We start from the raw sequence: 19,072 nt of genomic DNA, 5'->3' as shown, positions 1-19,072 counted from the left end.
AGCAGTGGTTGGGAAGGGAGTGAGACAGGGTTGTAGTTTCTCCTCAATGTTATTCAATCTGCCTATTGAGCAAGCACTGAAGGAAACAAAAGAAAAATTCGGAGTAGGTTTTTAAAATCCATGGAGAAAAAATAAAAACATTGAGGTTCGCCGATGACATTGTAATTCTGTCAGAGACAGCAAAGGACATGGAAGAGCAGTTGAACGGAATGGATAGTGTCTTGAAAGGAGGATATAAGATGAACATCAACAAAAGCAAAACGAGGATAATGGAATGTAGTCGAATTATGTTGGGTGATGCTGAGGTTATTAGATTAGGAAATGAGACACTTAAAGTAGTAAAGGAGTTTTGCTATTTGGGGAGCAAAATAACTGATGATGGTCGAAGTAGAGAGGGTATTAAATGTAGACTGCCAATGGGAAGGAAAGTGTTTCTGAAGAAGAGAAATTTGTTACCATCAAGTATAGATTTAAGTGTCAGGAAGTATTTGCATGGAGTGTAGCCATGTATGAAAGTGAAACATGGACGATAAATAGAGAAGAGAATAGAATCTTTCAAAATGTGGTGCTACAGAAGAATGCTGAAGATTAGATGGGGAGATCACATAACTAATGAGGAGGTGTTGAATAGGATTGGGGAGAAGAGAAGTTTGTGGCACAACTTGACTAGAAGAAGGGATTGGTTGGTAGGACATGTTCTGAGGCATCAAGGAATCACCAATTTAGTATTGGAGGGCAGAGTGGAGGGTAAAAATCGTAGAGGGAGACCAAGAGATGAATACACCAAGCAGATTCAGAAGGATGTAGGTTGCAGTAGGTACTGGGAGCTGAAGAAGTTTGCACAGGATAGAGTAGCATGGAGAGCTGCATCAAACCAGTCTCAGGACTGAAGACCACAACAACAACAGTGAGGCACTTGTAGAGCAAGGGGAGTGGAGGGGCTGTCAGGGTCTGTTGATGAGGAATCTAACTCCATGATGTCCTCCTTATCAGCCAGACATGTCAGAATGGACTCTGATGGTGCCCAAAACAGCATTTGACCTAAATGTCATGACCCTTCTCCTTCCCTTTCCCCTTAGTGGGTGGTGGTGATTGAAACAGTTGAGAGGCACTCTGATTTTTGGGTGCCTTCTCTAAGTTCACTGTGGAAGTGTTGCCTTTCTCCTGTATCATTGCTGCCAGTATCATTACACTTTTACTCTCTTTGTTTTGCCTTGTACAGGTACAACCAAAGGTGCTGGTAGTGAATAGCAGTTCACTCGAGGCGGTCTGTGCTAAAGCATCTACCTCTTGGCAAGTTTATTTACCAAAGAAGCAAAAAATGTAACGAGGGCAGGGGATTTCATCACCTTATTTTTTTTTTTTCCCAATTTCCATGTAAGGGATCTGCTTGGTCACATTTACTTCCTGAATTTTTCATGCCTCAGCAAAAATTGGGCAGTCTCAGCTACAGACTAGTTGACTCCAAGAGTGGTTGATGCATATCACTGGAGATGAACAGTCAGTGACTGTGTCAATGGCTGCCTTTCCACATTTCCCACCAGTCACTTCACCGCTGCAACTCAGCATTGTTTGGTCAAATTGCTGGCATCTGAAACACCTTATCTGGTTAAGTATATAGAGCCTAACTCTAAGTTGGAGAAACCTTGCCATGATATGTTCAGATAGCATCAGGAAATTGAAGGCCACAATTAAGATAGCAGTCTTCTCAATCTCTCTATTATTCCTTTGCATCCTTTGTTCCAAATTTACTATCCCCTATGATGCCCATTCTTGTTTGAGTTCTGAGGTGTCTGTTTCCATAAAATCACAACATGTGACCACACCTTAGCTTGATTTGATGTAGTTCTGCAACTAACCATTATGTCACATTAAACCAGTTTTTGTGACTTCCTAACCTGTTCCCCCATCTTTTCCCTGTCAATCACAAGTGGGAAGTATCCATTTTGTAACCATTTAATAGAGTTTAAGGTACCAACAAGCACTTCCAATCCTCTATGAATGTAGAAAGGGACACTATTTCAAATGCCCCCTCCATCCTCTTGCTCATTAGGAACACATTCTGTTTTATGACTCCTTGAGCTCTGTTACTAAACACAATCTAATTTTCAAGACTAGCCTCATTCAATAATTTTGATGAGTTAGAGTGAATACTCCCAGATGCTACATCAGTCATGTTGGAATGGAGTTAGTAAACTGATTTTCCATGGTGTTTCAATGAGCAGCTAGAGACACATAGATCCACCCAGAGCCCTGCTTGCCTCAGCAAGTCTCATGCAACTTAAATGTGGCAAGTTCCCCGGAAGATGCCCTCTGCAGACTGATACACCTCTCAGCAGCCATGCATGTCATCAGTGCACAGCACACCTTGAGAATGAAGTTTCTTTATAGAGGTTTGTGCCCTGTCACACACTGCTTTCCATTTCCAAACTGCCTGGTGATCATTGAAGCATCCCCAGAGTTTACAGATAGAGTATGGATGGCACTACCCAATCTGCAGCTCAGGAAACCCATGTTTTCTAAGTCCATACCCAGCAATGAATGCTCACCGAGGTACTCATCATTTAGCACAGCCCGAGGGGCACGTGTGGCTTAACAGATGCCACAGACACAGCAAGCAGTACCCTCTGGTTATCATAAGAAACCATGTGGGGCACTGCACATATGCAGCAATTTCAAAATAAAAATTTGCAGTAACATAATGAGTTATTTAATGTAGTGCAACTGAACTGGCCAAAATGCAAATTAGATAACCACAGTTTCCTGTTTCAACCAGATGCAGAACACATTTTTTTGTAATTATGTTTGCTTAATGTGGTGACCATCACTTGAATTCAGTGCTGTTTCCACAGCACACAGAAGCAAAAGGTTTCTAGTGTATGCTTCTCTTCTCTGTATGCGCTTCTTTGGTGCAGTTCGAGTATGGCATGAAAAAAAACATCTCTGTGGGAAGAATGTATTGTGATGGTAATGCCATTCTGTATATTGTATGTGTGTGTTATCTGTAATACATTTATCAACAGTGACAATGCATGCATTTTAATTCAAAGACACGAGGTACAAGAACTGATGATGACAGTGGGGTTGACATTCTATCCTAGCTGATGATGAAGGAAACAATTCACAATGATGGAACTATCTGTGAAGATTGGTTGCCTGCACAGTAATAATTACCTCACATGGTAAATTAATGTTCTTTCACTGATACAACAGAGTGAGGCATGGGTTACCGTAGAACCTGGATTTGAAACATGTTAAAATCGATTAAACATGGAGAAAAAGAACAAAAATGAGAAGGCCTTATCCATCATTCTAATGTTAGTTGAAGACTGCTACCTAGACATGACTGGCACTCTAAAACTAGTGAAGGAAGCATGGGACAAACTGGACAAAATACCCTGCAACAACAGCCTACTTGACACTATATCCAAGATGGGGGACTTAGTAAATATGAAGAAAGAAGTTGATTATGACTATGGATGACTATGTAACAATGATACTGGCTGCCAAAAGATTAGTGAAGCATAGGGGCTTTACCTTTGATGAGAAAACAGTTGCAAGCTTCATGCTTCTAGAACTGCTTCTAGAGAAGTATGAAGGCCTCATGAGAAGTTTAGAAAGAGATGTAGACAGATTGATCATAGACTTTGTCATCAACAGACTAGAATTAGAAGAGAAGAGGCTGGAACCAGACTCGAAGGCTGCTAAGAGCTGAGAAGAAGCCACAGCACAAGCAGTACACGGTGGAGGTCATAACCAACACAAGTCTGGCTCAAGCCACTATAAAAATCATAAACAAAACCAAAAAGATGAGAAGAACACAGCCAGCAGAAACAGACTATGTTTCTCTTGTGGTGAAGCAGATCATGTTGCCAAGGAATGCCCACATTTCCATGGAAAGGGAAGTGTTGCCTTGAAAGCAGAATAGTCATTTGGGGTAAACAATCCACCTAACAGAAGTGCCTCTGATGAATGAACTGGATGGGAACTTATTGTCTGTTAAACAAATGGACGAGAAATGAATGTACATTAGATTAAAAATGGTGATGTTAATGCATGTATTGGTGAGAAGGAAGTGTTGAGAGAAAGATCATCAGGCAGTGATGTCTGTTTACTGCACTGTGAATATTACAAAGAGAATAACAGTACGGTGATGCCCCACAACAACAAAACACATCTACAAGTGGGAAATGAAGCAGCAGCCAGACGGTCACAAATTTTGTGGCACCAAAGACTTGGACACAGAGAAGTATTACCCAAAGTATGAGAAGTCACTAAGTATGAAGTAAAATGTGAAGCATGTGCGCAAGGAAAACTGAAAAGACAGCCTTTAAAACCAAGCCATATTACTACTGAAGATGTTCTAGAATTGGTATATAGGGATGTGGGCTATATTAGACAGACCTCCTTAGATGGAGCACATTAGTATGCTAGTTATCTGGATGATCACTCAAGATATTCAGCAGTGAAATTGCTAAAGCAGAAAAGTGATGTGTTTGATTCATTTTTAGAGTTTACAGGATGTGCACAGTGTGAGAAAGAGAGAAAACTGCAAAGTTTCCTATTGTACAAGGGGACTGAGTGCATCAACAGAAAATTTGAACAGTTGTTCAAGAAAGAGGACATATCACATTGGAAAAGCATGGTTTACACTCCACCATCCAATGGAGAAACAGAGCACCTGAATCAAACGCTTATATCCATAGTGTGGTGTCTACTGTTCTGAGGTGGTCTATTATTCCAAGGTGGTTTGATAACAATTTATGGGGAAAAGCTATGATGTTGGCATGCTACACACAGAATAGATGCCCAACAAGATTCCTTGGTGGAAAAATCATGTATGAAATCTGGAAGCAGAAAGGACACATTAAAGTTGGCCTTATATCACTCAAAGTGTCTGACTGCAGAGTCTGGGCAAGCATATTGACATTGAAAAACATGGGGAACGGGCATAAGAATGTGTTTCCAGGGGAAGTAATCATGAAAGAGATGGAAACAGCTGATCCACACAGCAATGAAGTGACAGCAGACAATGTCTATATGGTGAAGTTGAGCTTTCCTGATCTATCAACAGACAGCAACAACATACTGCCAATGAGTGCAGAAATGGTAGCAGACAATGTGATTGAGTCAACAGCTGACCAAGGAGATGGCAACCAATTCACAGTTGGAGAAGATGATGGATATGATTCTGAATCCAAATAGTGAAGTAGGATTATGACCATCTTCAAGTCTGGCAAAGCTGAAGAAATGTTTTAATCCATGTGTAATGTGAAACCATCTGATCAAACATCATTAGAAGAGGCTCAAGCCTCAATTCACAGGGACAAGTGGTGTACAGCCATGGAGCTGGCGATGAGTAGCCTATAACTTTACAATACATGGCAACTTGTTGACAGATCAAAAGCTGTTCATGTCAGAGGAAGTAATTGGGTGTTTGCTGCAAAGAGAAACAGAGAAAGTGAGATTACTAAATACACTCCTGGAAATTGAAATAAGAACACCATGAATTCATTGTCCCAGGAAGGGGAAACTTTATTGACACATTCCTGGGGTCAGATACATCACATGATCACACTGACAGAACCACAGGCACATAGACACAGGCAACAGAGCTTGCACAATGTCGGCACTAGTACAGTGTATATCCACCTTTCGCAGCAATGCAGGCTGCTATTCTCCCATGGAGACGATCGTAGAGATGCTGGATGTAGTCCTGTGGAATGGCTTGCCATGCCATTTCCACCTGGCGCCTCAGTTGGACCAGCGTTCATGCTGGACGTGCAGACCGCGTGAGACGACGCTTCATCCAGTCCCAAACATGCTCAATGGGGGACAGATCCGGAGATCTTGCTGGCCAGGGTAGTTGACTTACACCTTCTAGAGCATGTTGGGTGGCACGGGATACATGCGGACGTGCATTGTCCTGTTGGAACAGCAAGTTCCCTTGCCGGTCTAGGACTGGTAGAACGATGGGTTCGATGACGGTTTGGATGTACCGTGCACTATTCAGTGTCCCCTCGACGATCACCAGTGGTGTACGGCCAGTATAGGAGATCGCTCCCCACACCATGATGCCGGGTGTAGGCCCTGTGTGCCTCGGTCGTATGCAGTCCTGATTGTGGCGCTCACCTGCACGGCGCCAAACACGCATACGACCATCATTGGCACCAAGGCAGAAGCAACTCTCATCGCTGAAGACGACACGTCTCCATTCGTCCCTCCATTCACGCCTGTCGCGACACCACTGGAGGCGGGCTGCATGATGTTGGGGCGTGAGCGGAAGATGGCCTAACGGTGTGCGGGACCGTAGCCCAGCTTCATGGAGACGGTTGCGAATGGTCCTCGCCGATACCCCAGGAGCAACAGTGTCCCTAATTTGCTGACTGCGTAGGATCCTACGGTCTTGGCGTGCATCCGTGCGTCGCTGCGGTCCGGTCCCAGGTCGACGGGCACGTGCACCTTCCGCCAACCACTGGCGACAACATCGATGTACTGTGGAGACCTCACGCCCCACGTGTTGAGCAATTCGGCGGTACGTCCACCCGGCCTCCCGCATGCCCACTATATGCCCTCGCTCAAAGTCCGTCAACTGCACATACGGTTCACGTCCACGCTGTCGCAGCATGCTACCAGTGTTAAAGACTGCGATGGAGCTCCGTATGCCACGGCAAACTGGCTGACACTGACGGCGGCGGTGCACAAATGCTGCGCAGCTAGCACCATTCGACGCCCAACACCGCGGTTCCTGGTGTGTCCGCTGTGCCGTGCGTGTGATCATTGCTTGTACAGCCCTCTCACAGTGTCGGGAGCAAGTATGGTGGGTCTGACACACCGGTGTCAATGTGTTCTTTTTTCCATTTCCAGGAGTGTATAAAGTAAGATTAGTAGCTTTGGGTTTTATCCAAATATTTGGAGTTGATTACTGGGAAAGCTACAGCCCAGTAATGAGACAATGTAGCTTGAGGATTCTGATAGCAAATACAATACTTGGGTAATGGAAAACCAAATACACTAATGTAGAAACTCCTTATCTCAGTAAGTTGCACCATTTTCATGGAGCAACCAAAATTGTTTAGTGTGAGGATTATAGTGTGTTTATTTAGTAAGAGTTTTTATGGGCTTCACCATGCAGGAAAGGACTGGAACGATTTTTATCTGCTTTGTGATGAAAAAGTTAGGTTTGGAACAATGTGAAAAGGATCCTTGTATACTCTTCTCTCATCAAGTGATCATTGGGGGGCACGTTGATGATGTTTTTGTAATAGATGAGGAAGAGAGGATTGAAAAATTCTAGAATGTTTTGAAATATCACATTAGTGTTAAAGAAATGGATGAGATGTTGTTAATTTTAGGACTTAAGATTGATCAATCACAAGGGCAAGTGAAATTAAACCAAACTAGCTACAGTCATTCAGCAGACACTGCAAGAGTTTAAAATGCATAACTGCAAGGGCATAGATACTCCATGTAAGGAGAACCATTTTGGTGAAGATGAGAATGGGGCAAAAATTGTAGCAAAATACAATGGGTTCTTTGTTGTATATATCCACATGTACTCGACCTCATATTTCCTTTATTGCAGGAAGGTTGAGTCAGTTAAATTCTAAACCAAGAGTTTCTCATTGGGACCGAGTAAAAAGGGTGTTTCTTTCCTGCAGCAAACTAAAGGTTTGAGCTTATGTTTCAATTCCAGTTGTTCTGATCCTAGTGCATTCAGTGGTTCTGACTGGGCAAATGACCCATGTGGCAGTAAATCTATAACAGGGTACACAATATCATTAGGTGGAGCAGCAATCAACTGGAAATGTAAAAGGCAACACATTGCAGCCACCTCCACACTAAAAGCTGAATGCATTGCAATGTTCAAGACATGCAAGGAAGTGGAATGGTTTGTAGGTTTTTCAAATGAGATCAACTATTCTGAATTTGTTGGACTTCTCCTGCAGGTCAGTGCTGACAACACCAGTGATACTGACATTACCAAGAAAAAGGATGTACCAGAAAGAACCAAAAATTTCAGTGTGTTCTATCATAAATTCAGGCAGACTTTAGTTATGTGTCTAACAATAACAACATTGCAGACATTTTAACTAAAGGTCATAGCGGTATTAAAACTGAGAGATTCAGAGACATGTTAGGATTAAAAGAAGTATTACTTGATGCTGGACTACCTACTGTTAAATTTTGTCTCATTTATGTTCTAATGTTTAATAATGTATTTCTGCAATGTGAACTGGATTAGTTATTCTCTTATGATGCCCACTGGGGGGAAGTGTTGTAACTAGGTTTACTTAATGCGGTGACCATAATTCGGATTCAGTGCCATTTCCAGAGCACTCAGAATCTAAGGGTTTCTAGCATATGCTTCTCTTCTCTGTAATTTCTTCTTTGGGGCAGTGAGATTAGGGCCTGAAAAAAACATCTCTGTGAGAAGAATGTAGTGTGACAGTAGTGCCATGCTGTATATTGCATGTGTGTGTTTTCAATAATACATTCATCAATGGTGGTGATGTGTGTATTTTAATTCAACTGCCCACCCATGTCCATATGTCAATACTCACAGCACACATAAAAATTACAGCACATTTTCTGCAAAGTATGACTAAAACCAACTAAAATATGAATCTAAGCCATACAGAAACCTCAGGGACCCACAAATTTAATTAAGCTGCAGTCTGTTTTAGGTAAAAAAACTTTATACCAGGCTGTTAAGAGCTAGTATTACCCAGTTACTAAACATTCTAATGACACAGAGAAAATGTGAAAAATTTAATTGGATCTCACTATGCTTACAACTTAGTCCGTCATTAATGACTTTCTTCTCAGTAGTACTTTAAACTTTAATTTCTCTTGCTTTCTTCCTTTTGTAGCATTTATACATATTTATGGCAATGTTATTTACCATGGTGTGCATTATAGTGTAGTCATTATGATCAAGGACAAATAAATTAAAAGTTAAGTCAAAATTAACAGTTACAACAAATGAATGAAAGTGAGCCAGAAAGGAGAAATGCATGAATGTATAAACAAGATTTTCTAAAAATGACATTTTTTTGTTTATAGGTGGCTGGGCAACTAGATGAAAGGGAGGGGTAAATATCTTTCAGTATTGAAACAAACCATTTACAACAAACTAAATGTTCAAAATATCAAACCTATTTGATAAACTTGATAGTGAAATTTAGTAAGGTGTGAGCACCTGTATTTGAACGAGAAAATTACAACTAAAGTTTCCAGCATAATTGTGTGAGGATTTAGATTTTGCAAACTACTACATATAATTATGTGACAAACTGACAGTTTATATTTTTCCTCTATTTTTAACATGCACACATTTCATCTCTTTTCAGAGTACATGCATGAATCACATTATGGAAGAGACATGAATATAATATTATCTGTGTCCATAATAATACTGACCTCCTTATCTGCATAATGGAGTTTTCCAAGACCTGACAAGTAATGGTCCCTGACCTCCTCTGTTTCTTCTTTCTTAGTATTGACAGTATATGTAAATGACTTTGTAAGTAAAACAAAATTTGATGCTGAAATGTATGTCTGGAGACCCACTGCTCTATAGAAATTATCCTGAACAGGTCTGGAAAATAAGGTTATTAAGCATAGATGAGGTTACAATATATTATGCATGAGATATAAAAATTGAAAATGGATAACAGTCCAAGAAAAAAGCATTAAATACTTTAAACAACTGTGTGACAATCACCAAATTCTAATTTCATGCAAAATGCATTACTGCAAAAATGACTTCAATATTATACTTCTGAAGATCAGTAAAGTAATGAAATTCACTATACAATTTACTTTGTAATCAACATCACACAAACCCTAATTGTATAATAAATAATACATTAAATTAACTGATTATTCAATGCCAATGATGTTACTGTCAATCATATTCATTTAAAGAAAATACCTGTTCAAACTGAACTACCTTACATTTGCCACATCTTACAGATTTATACGTGTTATTTGAAACGAAGTAAGGAAAATCTAAGACAGTAAGAAAAATATTTCATATCACATACATAAACATGGGACCTGTTAAGAAAAGGGTTACATAAACACATAAAAAAGTAAGAAACACTTTAAATTGAACCACTGATGATTCAGTTACAATGATGTTACTGCCAGTCATAATCATTAAATAAAATACCTGTTCAAATTTAACTACCTTACATTTGCCACATCTTATAGATTTATAAGTGTTTTTTGAAAAGAACTAAGGAAAATCTAAAGCAGCAAGAAAAATACTTCGTATCACATCTGTAAACAAAATTTGGAGCCAACTTCTTCCTTCCAGGGGTTGCACACTACCAGTTTCACTACCTCAAAGTTTCTGCCGGTCATTGAGGCTCTCCTACTATACTGCCAAATTAGTATCCTTGAAAGGCATCCAATAGCAGAGAGTTTAAATTAACAACATCTCAGGTTTGTTGCTTATTTAAGATATTTTTCTTCCTATTACATGATTTGTCCCAGAAATATTAATCCATTAACATTACCTGAGAGAGTTGGGGAAGTCTGCAAGAAAAGAAGAGAAATGAAGAAGAAGAACTTTTGAGGAGATCTTCTTAAGGAGTGCATGGATAGTATAACTGGTAGTATTCTGCCTGCAGAAGGCAGGGATTCAAAGTTAAAGTGCCAGTCTGGTGCACAATGTCTACAAACGAGAGAAATATTAGTCACAAGAATTTCTCCACAAAGAATGAGAGATATCAACACAAGCTTAAGAATTTACTGTGAACGTCCATTGTTATTTATAAAAAAAACTCATTTAAAAATAATAATCTACCACAAAACAAACTAGAATCAAACAATGGAAAATCCAGAATGGAATATAACTACAGTCTAGCCTCCCATGGTCATCGAGTTTGCAGTGATAAAATGGTTCCTCTCAAAATATACCCAGGGTCTCACTGAAGATAATTATAATTATCCTCCCAACCTTGTACAAAAACAAATCTCCAGTGCCTTCTCTCTCCAGTCTCCTACCACTTTCCAAAGATCCACTGTCCAGCCACAGAGCATTCCCCTCGTAACTCTCTACTATCCTGTACTGGATCAACTGAATTACATTCTCTGCCAGAGTTTTGACTATATCTTTCATGCCCTGAAATGAGAAATGTCCTGCCCACTATCCTTTCCACCCATCCCAGAAAGGTATTCCACTGTAAACTGAACCTACACAATATACTCGTCCATCCTTACACAACCCCTGCTCCCAACCCCTAGCCTCATGGCTCATGACACTGTAATAGTCCTAGATGCATGAACTGTTCCATACATCCTCTCACCACCAGCTACTCCAGTTGTAGTGCTTCGAGAATTTTCGTGTAAATTCTAGAACCACTCATCCTTCTACCACTCGAACACATGATGTTTTAAAAATAAGTGTGAGAGAACATACATACTGTGTGACACATGTTTGTGCGCACAGGCTGGAATGGAGTCAAGAGCACAAGGCAGATGCAATGGTCGAACGGCATCGACAAATGTTTGCCGCTCGCGCCAAGGAAGCTGTATTGGAAGAACAGGGAGTGTTTATGTATCTTATGGTGTTTTATATCATTGACTATTGTAATGAGAAATAAGAAGAACAGTTGAAACATTGCTAATTATACTTCATGTGTTAGACTTGCTAAAAGCAAGACATGTTCATAAATTACATTTTTGTAAAAACTATGCTACTGTAAATGTATTTAATTGAGTCTAATGCTAGACGAATCAGTTGACTTGCAAGTACTCTAATACTTATGTGAAAAAGAATGAATTTGTTATTTGTGGAGACATGTTAATAAGTTATGAGTGGTTCTTAAACCAACTCCCTTATGAATGTAAATTTAATGTGTTTCTAAAGATCGAAATATGAGTGAAATACGTGAAGACAGAGATATTTACATGTGAAATGCGAAAATGTTATTCTGCATAATCCAATACATCGTTAATTGGTGAAAACATAAAGTTTGTATATTTACTCCACACATCTTGTTGTCACACATCTTTAGAACGTGGTGACTGCTGGAAAGGACTTGAAAAAATTGGGAATTTCGAGAGGAAATTGAAACAGAAGATATGACATGTTCTCACAGCAACCAAGTATAACAAGACAAGAGAACTGTTTCACGGAACTGAATTCTGCCTCAAAAGTTCAAATGGTGAAAGTTAATAAACAAAATAAAAGAGAAGACATAAGGAAGATATAATGTTAAAAGAAGAGAGAGAAGATTCCAATGTATTAGACTAAGAAGAAATATGATGAGAATAATTCATCAAAGAAGATCTGGTGTGGGGAGTAAGTGGCTCTCACCCACATCGCGGTGATGCAGACATGGAAAACAGCCTAAGTCCAACGATGCTGGCACCAGTCCCCCATTCACCGGTGCTGATTCCACATACGCTCACCGATGCCAATGCTGAAACCAACATTTGATGTCGCCAGTGACAGTGCTGTTCACCGGCGGTGATTAATGCATCCACTCACCAATGCAGCTAAAACTCTATGCTGGGTGAGCGAAAAACAATATTTGTTTGAGTATAAAATTAAAGTAATAGTCGAATAATATACTGTTAGTATAGTTACTATATTCAGTGTTGAGTTTTTTTATGATTACTAGATCAAAAACTAAGAGAAATATGGATAGTACACAGAGAATTGGGGAAACTTCAGAACCAGCCATGGCAATGAAAGTGAATAAGGAGGTGCCTGACTGGTCTGAAGCAGTAAATTTAATCAAAGCCCAAAGTGCAGATTCAGTGGTTTTAAGAAAGGAACTAATTGTTCAAAATACTTTTTAAGAAAGGAACTAATTGCAATTTAGATGCCAAACTAAAAGCTCAGAGTTTACAGTTAAATGATTAAATAAATGACCAGCGTGCTTCTCTGAGAAATGAAATAAGTGCAACTTTAAGTGAAAAACTTGATGCACAGAGCACAGATTCAGAGACTCTACGAAAAGAAATAGGCTTAATACATTCTCGATTAGATGACCAGAGGACAGATTCAAATGCTCAAAATGCTTCTTTAAGAAAGGAACCAGATGCTCAATTCAAAGACCAGAATGAGCTTTTTAGTACTTTTAGGAAATATTTAGATGAATGCTTCGTGACCTTGAGTAAAATATTAGGTGATAAATTCAAGAAAAACCTAGACTTGGTAAACTCAATAAATTCTAAATTCGATGCTCGAGGTGACATGTTAAAGAAAAATGTAGACTTAATAAACTTAATGAATTCTAAATTAAAGGCTCAGAATGAAACTTTAGATATTCAAAAGACAAGTATAAGTTTGTTGCCCATCAAAATAGATGCTCAAAGCAAAGAATCTAGTAATCAATGTGAAGGCATAGTTACTTTGGAGAATGAATGCAATGTCAGATATAATAATAAAGAACCCAATCTTAATGAAAAGTTAGAATCTTGTGAAAATGTGTATAATGTTAAATACAATAATGTAAGACAGGAAATGAATACTTTGAAAGAGAGTGTAAACCAGTCTATAGAATTAATGCCAATAGTCCAATCACAAATTGCAGACATTAACACATGAGTAAATAATGTAGGATGCAATTTCAAAGAGAATATATCCACCTTTGATATTACAAGTGTGAAGGTGGGAATGTCTGTTCTGTAGGAGACAATTTAACACCATACCTTCTCTGGCTTCCCACTCAAGTACTGGCGAGGTAGGGATCCCGGGGAAGGTTGGTGGGAAGGGTTTGCTGTCTTTGGGGCTATCTTCTTTCTCTTCTTCGATCTTAGTAACCATTTCTTTTCTTTTTCGTTTCTTACTTCTCTTTTGAGTACCTGCCTATTTTCTCCCTCTTTCCATATTCATCTACTTCTATCGTAGAAGTCCTTCATATTCTCTGTGATTTCCAATATCCTACAACTTATCTCCAGATAAGAAGGCCAAAGAATGGGGTTGCACAAACACACATAACCACACACACAAAGATACATGAGTACGCAAACAATGAAACTACTAACTAGAAACCTGTCTAGAGCTATGAACCGTCAAGTGTTGTAGGTGGAAGGTATGTGTACATCGGGAAATATGCACACATTGTTGTTTATTGTGATGCTTCTACATCACACATATATATAGGAAAATATATATTTATACTTAATGATAACTATGATGATTTCGTATCGCATATATACATAAGTATATATAAATATAATAGAAGGAAACATTCAACATGGGAAAAATATATCTAAAAACAAAGATGATGTGACTTACCAAACGAAAGCGCTGATAGGTTGATAGACACACAAACAAACACAAACATACACACAAAATTCAAGCTTTCACAACCAATGGTTGCTTTATCAGGAAAGAGGGAAGGAGAGGGAAAGACGAAAGGATGTGGGTTTTAAGGGAGAGGGTAAGGAGTCATTCCAACCTCGGGAGCAGAAAGACTTACCTTAGGGGGAAAATGGGACAGGTATACACTCGCACACACACACACACACACATATCCATCCACACATATACAGACCAGTTGTCCTTTGACATGGTACTCTTGCCCGCTCCGGACCATATGTCGTCTTCGCCCGTCGGGTGCCCCGGCCCAATGGAGGTCGACCATTCGGCCCCTCCTGTCTCTCTAAGGGCACATACGCCGCATGTTGGCGTGCACCCTGGAGCAGGTTTTCAGGCGTTTCCTAGCTCCCCGCGGTCCGAATGGCAGGGTGCGGGTGGCACAGACTCGCCTGTTGTTAGGCTCCCCACCTCGTCGCATACGTCAACATGGGGTCCTTCCCGCGGCGGGCAGAGTCCTTATACCACAACCATCCACTGATTTGCGGGGGAGCCTTTAAATTGGCCGCATTAGTATACGTCGAACCTGCATGTCGCCACTATCAGTGATTGCAGACTGAGCGCCGCCACACGGCAGGTCTAGTCTAGAGAGACTCCCTAGCACACGCTCCAGTTGTACAGCCAACTTTGCTGGTGATGGTTCGCTGTCTACATGCGCTCTCATTTGCCGAGACGACAGTTTGGCATGGCCTTCAGTTGCGTTAATTGCTACGACCTAGCAAGGCGCCACATTCAGTTACTATTGATAGTGATATTGTGAATCATGTAGTGTCAAGGGCGACATTCATCATTGGTGGATTAAGTATCAAACTGGCTATGTCTGCTTTCTGAATTCTAATTCCTTGTCATGTTCCAGACCTCACGTCCGTATAGTACTTCCCTCCTCACGCCAGCCTGGGTGAGCTAAAATGCGTGTATTTCGGCCTCCTCTAGTAACATAGTGTTGGCTCTTCTGCCAACACAACAAACTGACATTTCTAATTTTTATTATTTGCTGAACTGACCGTTTCTCTGCTGAGCTTCTCTATAAAACTTTTCTATTGTAACATTCCTGGCTTATGGTTACACCACGGCATTATGTAATACAAGATCAATTCTCTTATATCTCCAGCTGTAATTAAATTCAATTACTTTTCGATACTAGGAAAAAGTCTTTTAGAAGAATAATAGCAATACCAAACAATAGTAGTTGCAATACCCTTTGTACCATAAACAATCAAAATCAGGTTCAGGAAATTAATATATGGAAAATGTTTAGATTAAAGAATAATATATTTCATTCTCATCATCTGTAAATGATAGGAATTAAATCTTGAGCCTAATTAACAAAATTTAGATAATTGATCATTTAGCATGGTTAGAATGCTTATTTCTGCAATTTAAATATTAATGTGATTTTTATGTGTAAACTGGTCCTAGCAAAGTAGGGAATATTATAGAGTGTTTTATAATTTGTTAAACTATTTCATATTATAAATTATGTTTTGCATTATTATAACCAGCTGTACATTGTAGGAAGAGTATAAATACTTGGCCTCAAATTATTGTTAAGCAGATGAGTGTTGGACCCACTAGAGGACAGATCTGTGCATATTGTTGAGATAAATTCTTGGTGCATGATTCAGGTTTGGATTTACAATAGAGCAACTCTTGGGTTGGACATTGTCTAAAACAGCATATTAGAACAGTGCAGTGACGGATTATTTCAGAGTGTTAAACATATCACAAAAGGCAGAATGATATGTGACTTTATATTCATACTTTGTTGAGTATTAGTGTTGAACAATGTAATGGTCCTCATACATGCATTTCTATCAAATTACTGCATCTGGACTATTTAATATCAACAGTGTAGTATGTACTACCATCGGTTAGCCATGGTATTAACAACAAGGCTTATTACACCAAAGACTGATCATGAGCTCATAAAATACACATTTTGAAGTTAATAAATCTATGTACTTACTTTACTTCAGTTGTGGCCAACATCATTGTAGTGAAATCCATTATGGTATCCTGTATTTATTGAACAAGCATGTTTTAGCTCATCTATGCAGTTGATGAGGGACACAGAAGGCAAGATATTCTCAGGTATTTAAACCATTTTTAACTACTCACTAACCCGTAGGACGTTACACTGTCTTGTGTATGTACTCTACCCCTACTTGATTGGTCCAGTTAATGTTATTTCATGTGGGATCTAAGTCACTGTATCCTTTTACACATCTCAGTTGTTTTCATACCAAAGTTTTGTTGCATAGTAATGTTTCCATCGTGTCACTTTTATACAGATAGCAGATTCCTTAGATGGATGGCGAGCGTATTCTGAGTATTCTGTTCACTGAAATTCAACAAGGAGCTGAGTCAACATAAAACACTCAAATCACAGATGCAGTATGTTACCTTATTTCTTTTGTCTGCTGTTTAAAATTGATGTTACTGTGCTGGTTTATTCCAGTTTTTGAGTATGCCTGTATTAACTCATGCCAGTGTTCGGTCTTCTGTCTCATAAAAGTTAATATCCTTTAATTCCTGTACATAAAAGGTGTCGTCCTGTCCACTGTCAATCATTGTTAATACCTGCTCCACACTCCCCTCTTGTCATCTCTCCCATCTCCCTCCCTACACCTCTCGTAACAATGCACCGTTCATCACTTCCCTTCCCTACCCTCACCACCATGCACCTTTCGTTCATGACTGCAAATCCATATCTTCTATCCTCTTGGACAGTGCCTACACCTCAGAAGCCCACTCTCTTTCTGCCTCATGGGGGACCTGTGCTTGATATCACAGGAAGTATTGCCCCTACACCAGATTATTAAAAGTGGCTGTAATTTTTTTGATTATCACCTTTCCCCAACACGCAACCATTGTGGATGCCTCTTGCCAGTTAGATGTTTTGTTTACATGATGTGCATTTGCCTGTACTTTTTTTGGTGTGTTGTTCTTCGTTGTGCGTCTGTATCTCAGTATATCAAGGTCCAGTTTTCCCCTGGTATAGTGAGAATGTATAGTCTCTCTGGTTTTGAACTCATTTAAGTTGCTTTTAACATAAAGCAAGACTGTGTAGATGCAAAGATAAACAACAATTACTACCTGGAGACTTGTAAAGAGAGGATGGCAGTAGTCCTTAGGTTTAACTTTTCTCATATTTCTGCTTACTTTTTTTTAATTTTTAGAATTTTACTGATCTAGCATGGATGTTCCCATAGCAGTAAGCCGTAGGAAAGGTGTGAATGAAAGAGGCCAAAATATGCAACTTTCCATTACTCACAAGTGATTCCATCACTCAGTTTCCAGAAGGGACATACTCTGAATACCCTCTCTGGAGAGGGTGGGGAAGGGAAGGGATGGTAGAGGGGAGAGAGATGAATGCTGCCTGGTGGATATACTTCCTTCAGCTAGTTTGAGAATTTCAAGCAATGTTTTAGATAGTTAATTTGTATTTTCATGTATTCTCATAATTTCCCACATTAATCTCAATGAAAAATATGCTAATGATGATGACCTAAGTTGATGTTCGGTGTATGTTGTATTCATACTGTGGACACTATAACAAATATGTACTACTGGGACATCTGTTCAGTAACAGATTACAATACACATCCTGATTAATGAAATCTATGGTTCACTCGATTTTCGACTGTGTGTTTCAGTAAATTACAAATATGAGTTCAAAAAGGGAGTCTTTGGGATCAATAGATTGTGTGGGAATATTTATTTGGGATTTGACTCTCTTTTCATATTATCTGTAATATTTTAGTGATTTATTTTATTTTTTACTTTTAAGAGCATTAATTATCCTATGAATTTCATTTATTTCATTCAGTTGTAACTGACAGGTAATTTAAACAATGGAAACTCCAGGTAGGAATATCAACAATGTAGGAAAAAACAGATTCTACATCTACATCTACATCCATACACCACAAGCCACCTGGCGGCGTGTAGCGGAGTGTACCTTGAGTACCTCTATCGGTCCTCCCTTCTATTACAGTCTCTTATTGTTAGTGGCATGCATGATGAATAGTTTGGACAAGAAGAGAATAGAAGCTTTCAAAATGTGGTGCTACAGAAGAATGCTGAAGATTAGATGGGTAGATCACATAACTAATGAGGAGGTATTGAATAAAATTGGGGAGAAGAGGAGTTTGTGGCACAACTTGACTAGAAGAAAGGACCGGTTGGTAGGACATGTTCTGAGGAATCAAGGGGATCACCAGTTTAGTATTGGAGGGCAGTGTGGAGGGTAAAAATCATAGAGGGAGACTAAGAGATGAATACACTACGCTGACGCTGACTCAGAAGGATGAAGATTGCAGTAGGTACTGTGAGATGAAAAAGCTTGCACAGATTAGAGTAGCACGGAGAGCTGCATCAAACCAGTCTCAGGTCTGAAGACCTCAACAACAACAACAACAACAACAACAACAACAACATTGTTCATGGAAAGAAAGATTGTCGGTATGCCTCTGTGTGGGCTCTAATCTCTCTGATTTTATCCTCATGGTCTCTTTGTGAGGTATACGCAGGACGGAGCAATATACTGCATGACTCCTTGGTGAAGGTATGTTCTCAAAACTTCAACAAAAGCCCATACCAAGCTACTGAGCGTCTCTCTTGCAGAGTCTTCCACTGGAGTTTATCTGTCATATCCATAACGCTTTCACAATTACTAAATGATTCTGTAACAAAGCGCACTGCTCTCCATTGGATCTTCTCTATCTC

The 19,072-nt window shown here is 39.5% G+C and overlaps 1 protein-coding gene across 1 annotated transcript in view; it reads right to left on the bottom strand.

Moving 5' to 3' along the window:
- LOC126188699 (dynein axonemal heavy chain 7-like) overlaps positions 1–19,072 on the bottom strand; it is a 337,765-nt gene that overhangs the window by 192,045 nt on the left and 126,648 nt on the right. Inside the window, exon 9 of the mRNA XM_049930307.1 lies at positions 9,424–9,601. Within this exon, the coding sequence (XP_049786264.1) occupies positions 9,424–9,601 (178 nt within the window). The remainder of the gene's footprint in view (positions 1–9,423; positions 9,602–19,072) is intronic.

This window comes from Schistocerca cancellata, chromosome 5, assembly GCF_023864275.1.
Source record: "Schistocerca cancellata isolate TAMUIC-IGC-003103 chromosome 5, iqSchCanc2.1, whole genome shotgun sequence".
Classification (NCBI taxonomy): domain Eukaryota; kingdom Metazoa; phylum Arthropoda; class Insecta; order Orthoptera; family Acrididae; genus Schistocerca; species Schistocerca cancellata.
This window is presented reverse-complemented; position numbering and strand designations above follow the sequence as displayed.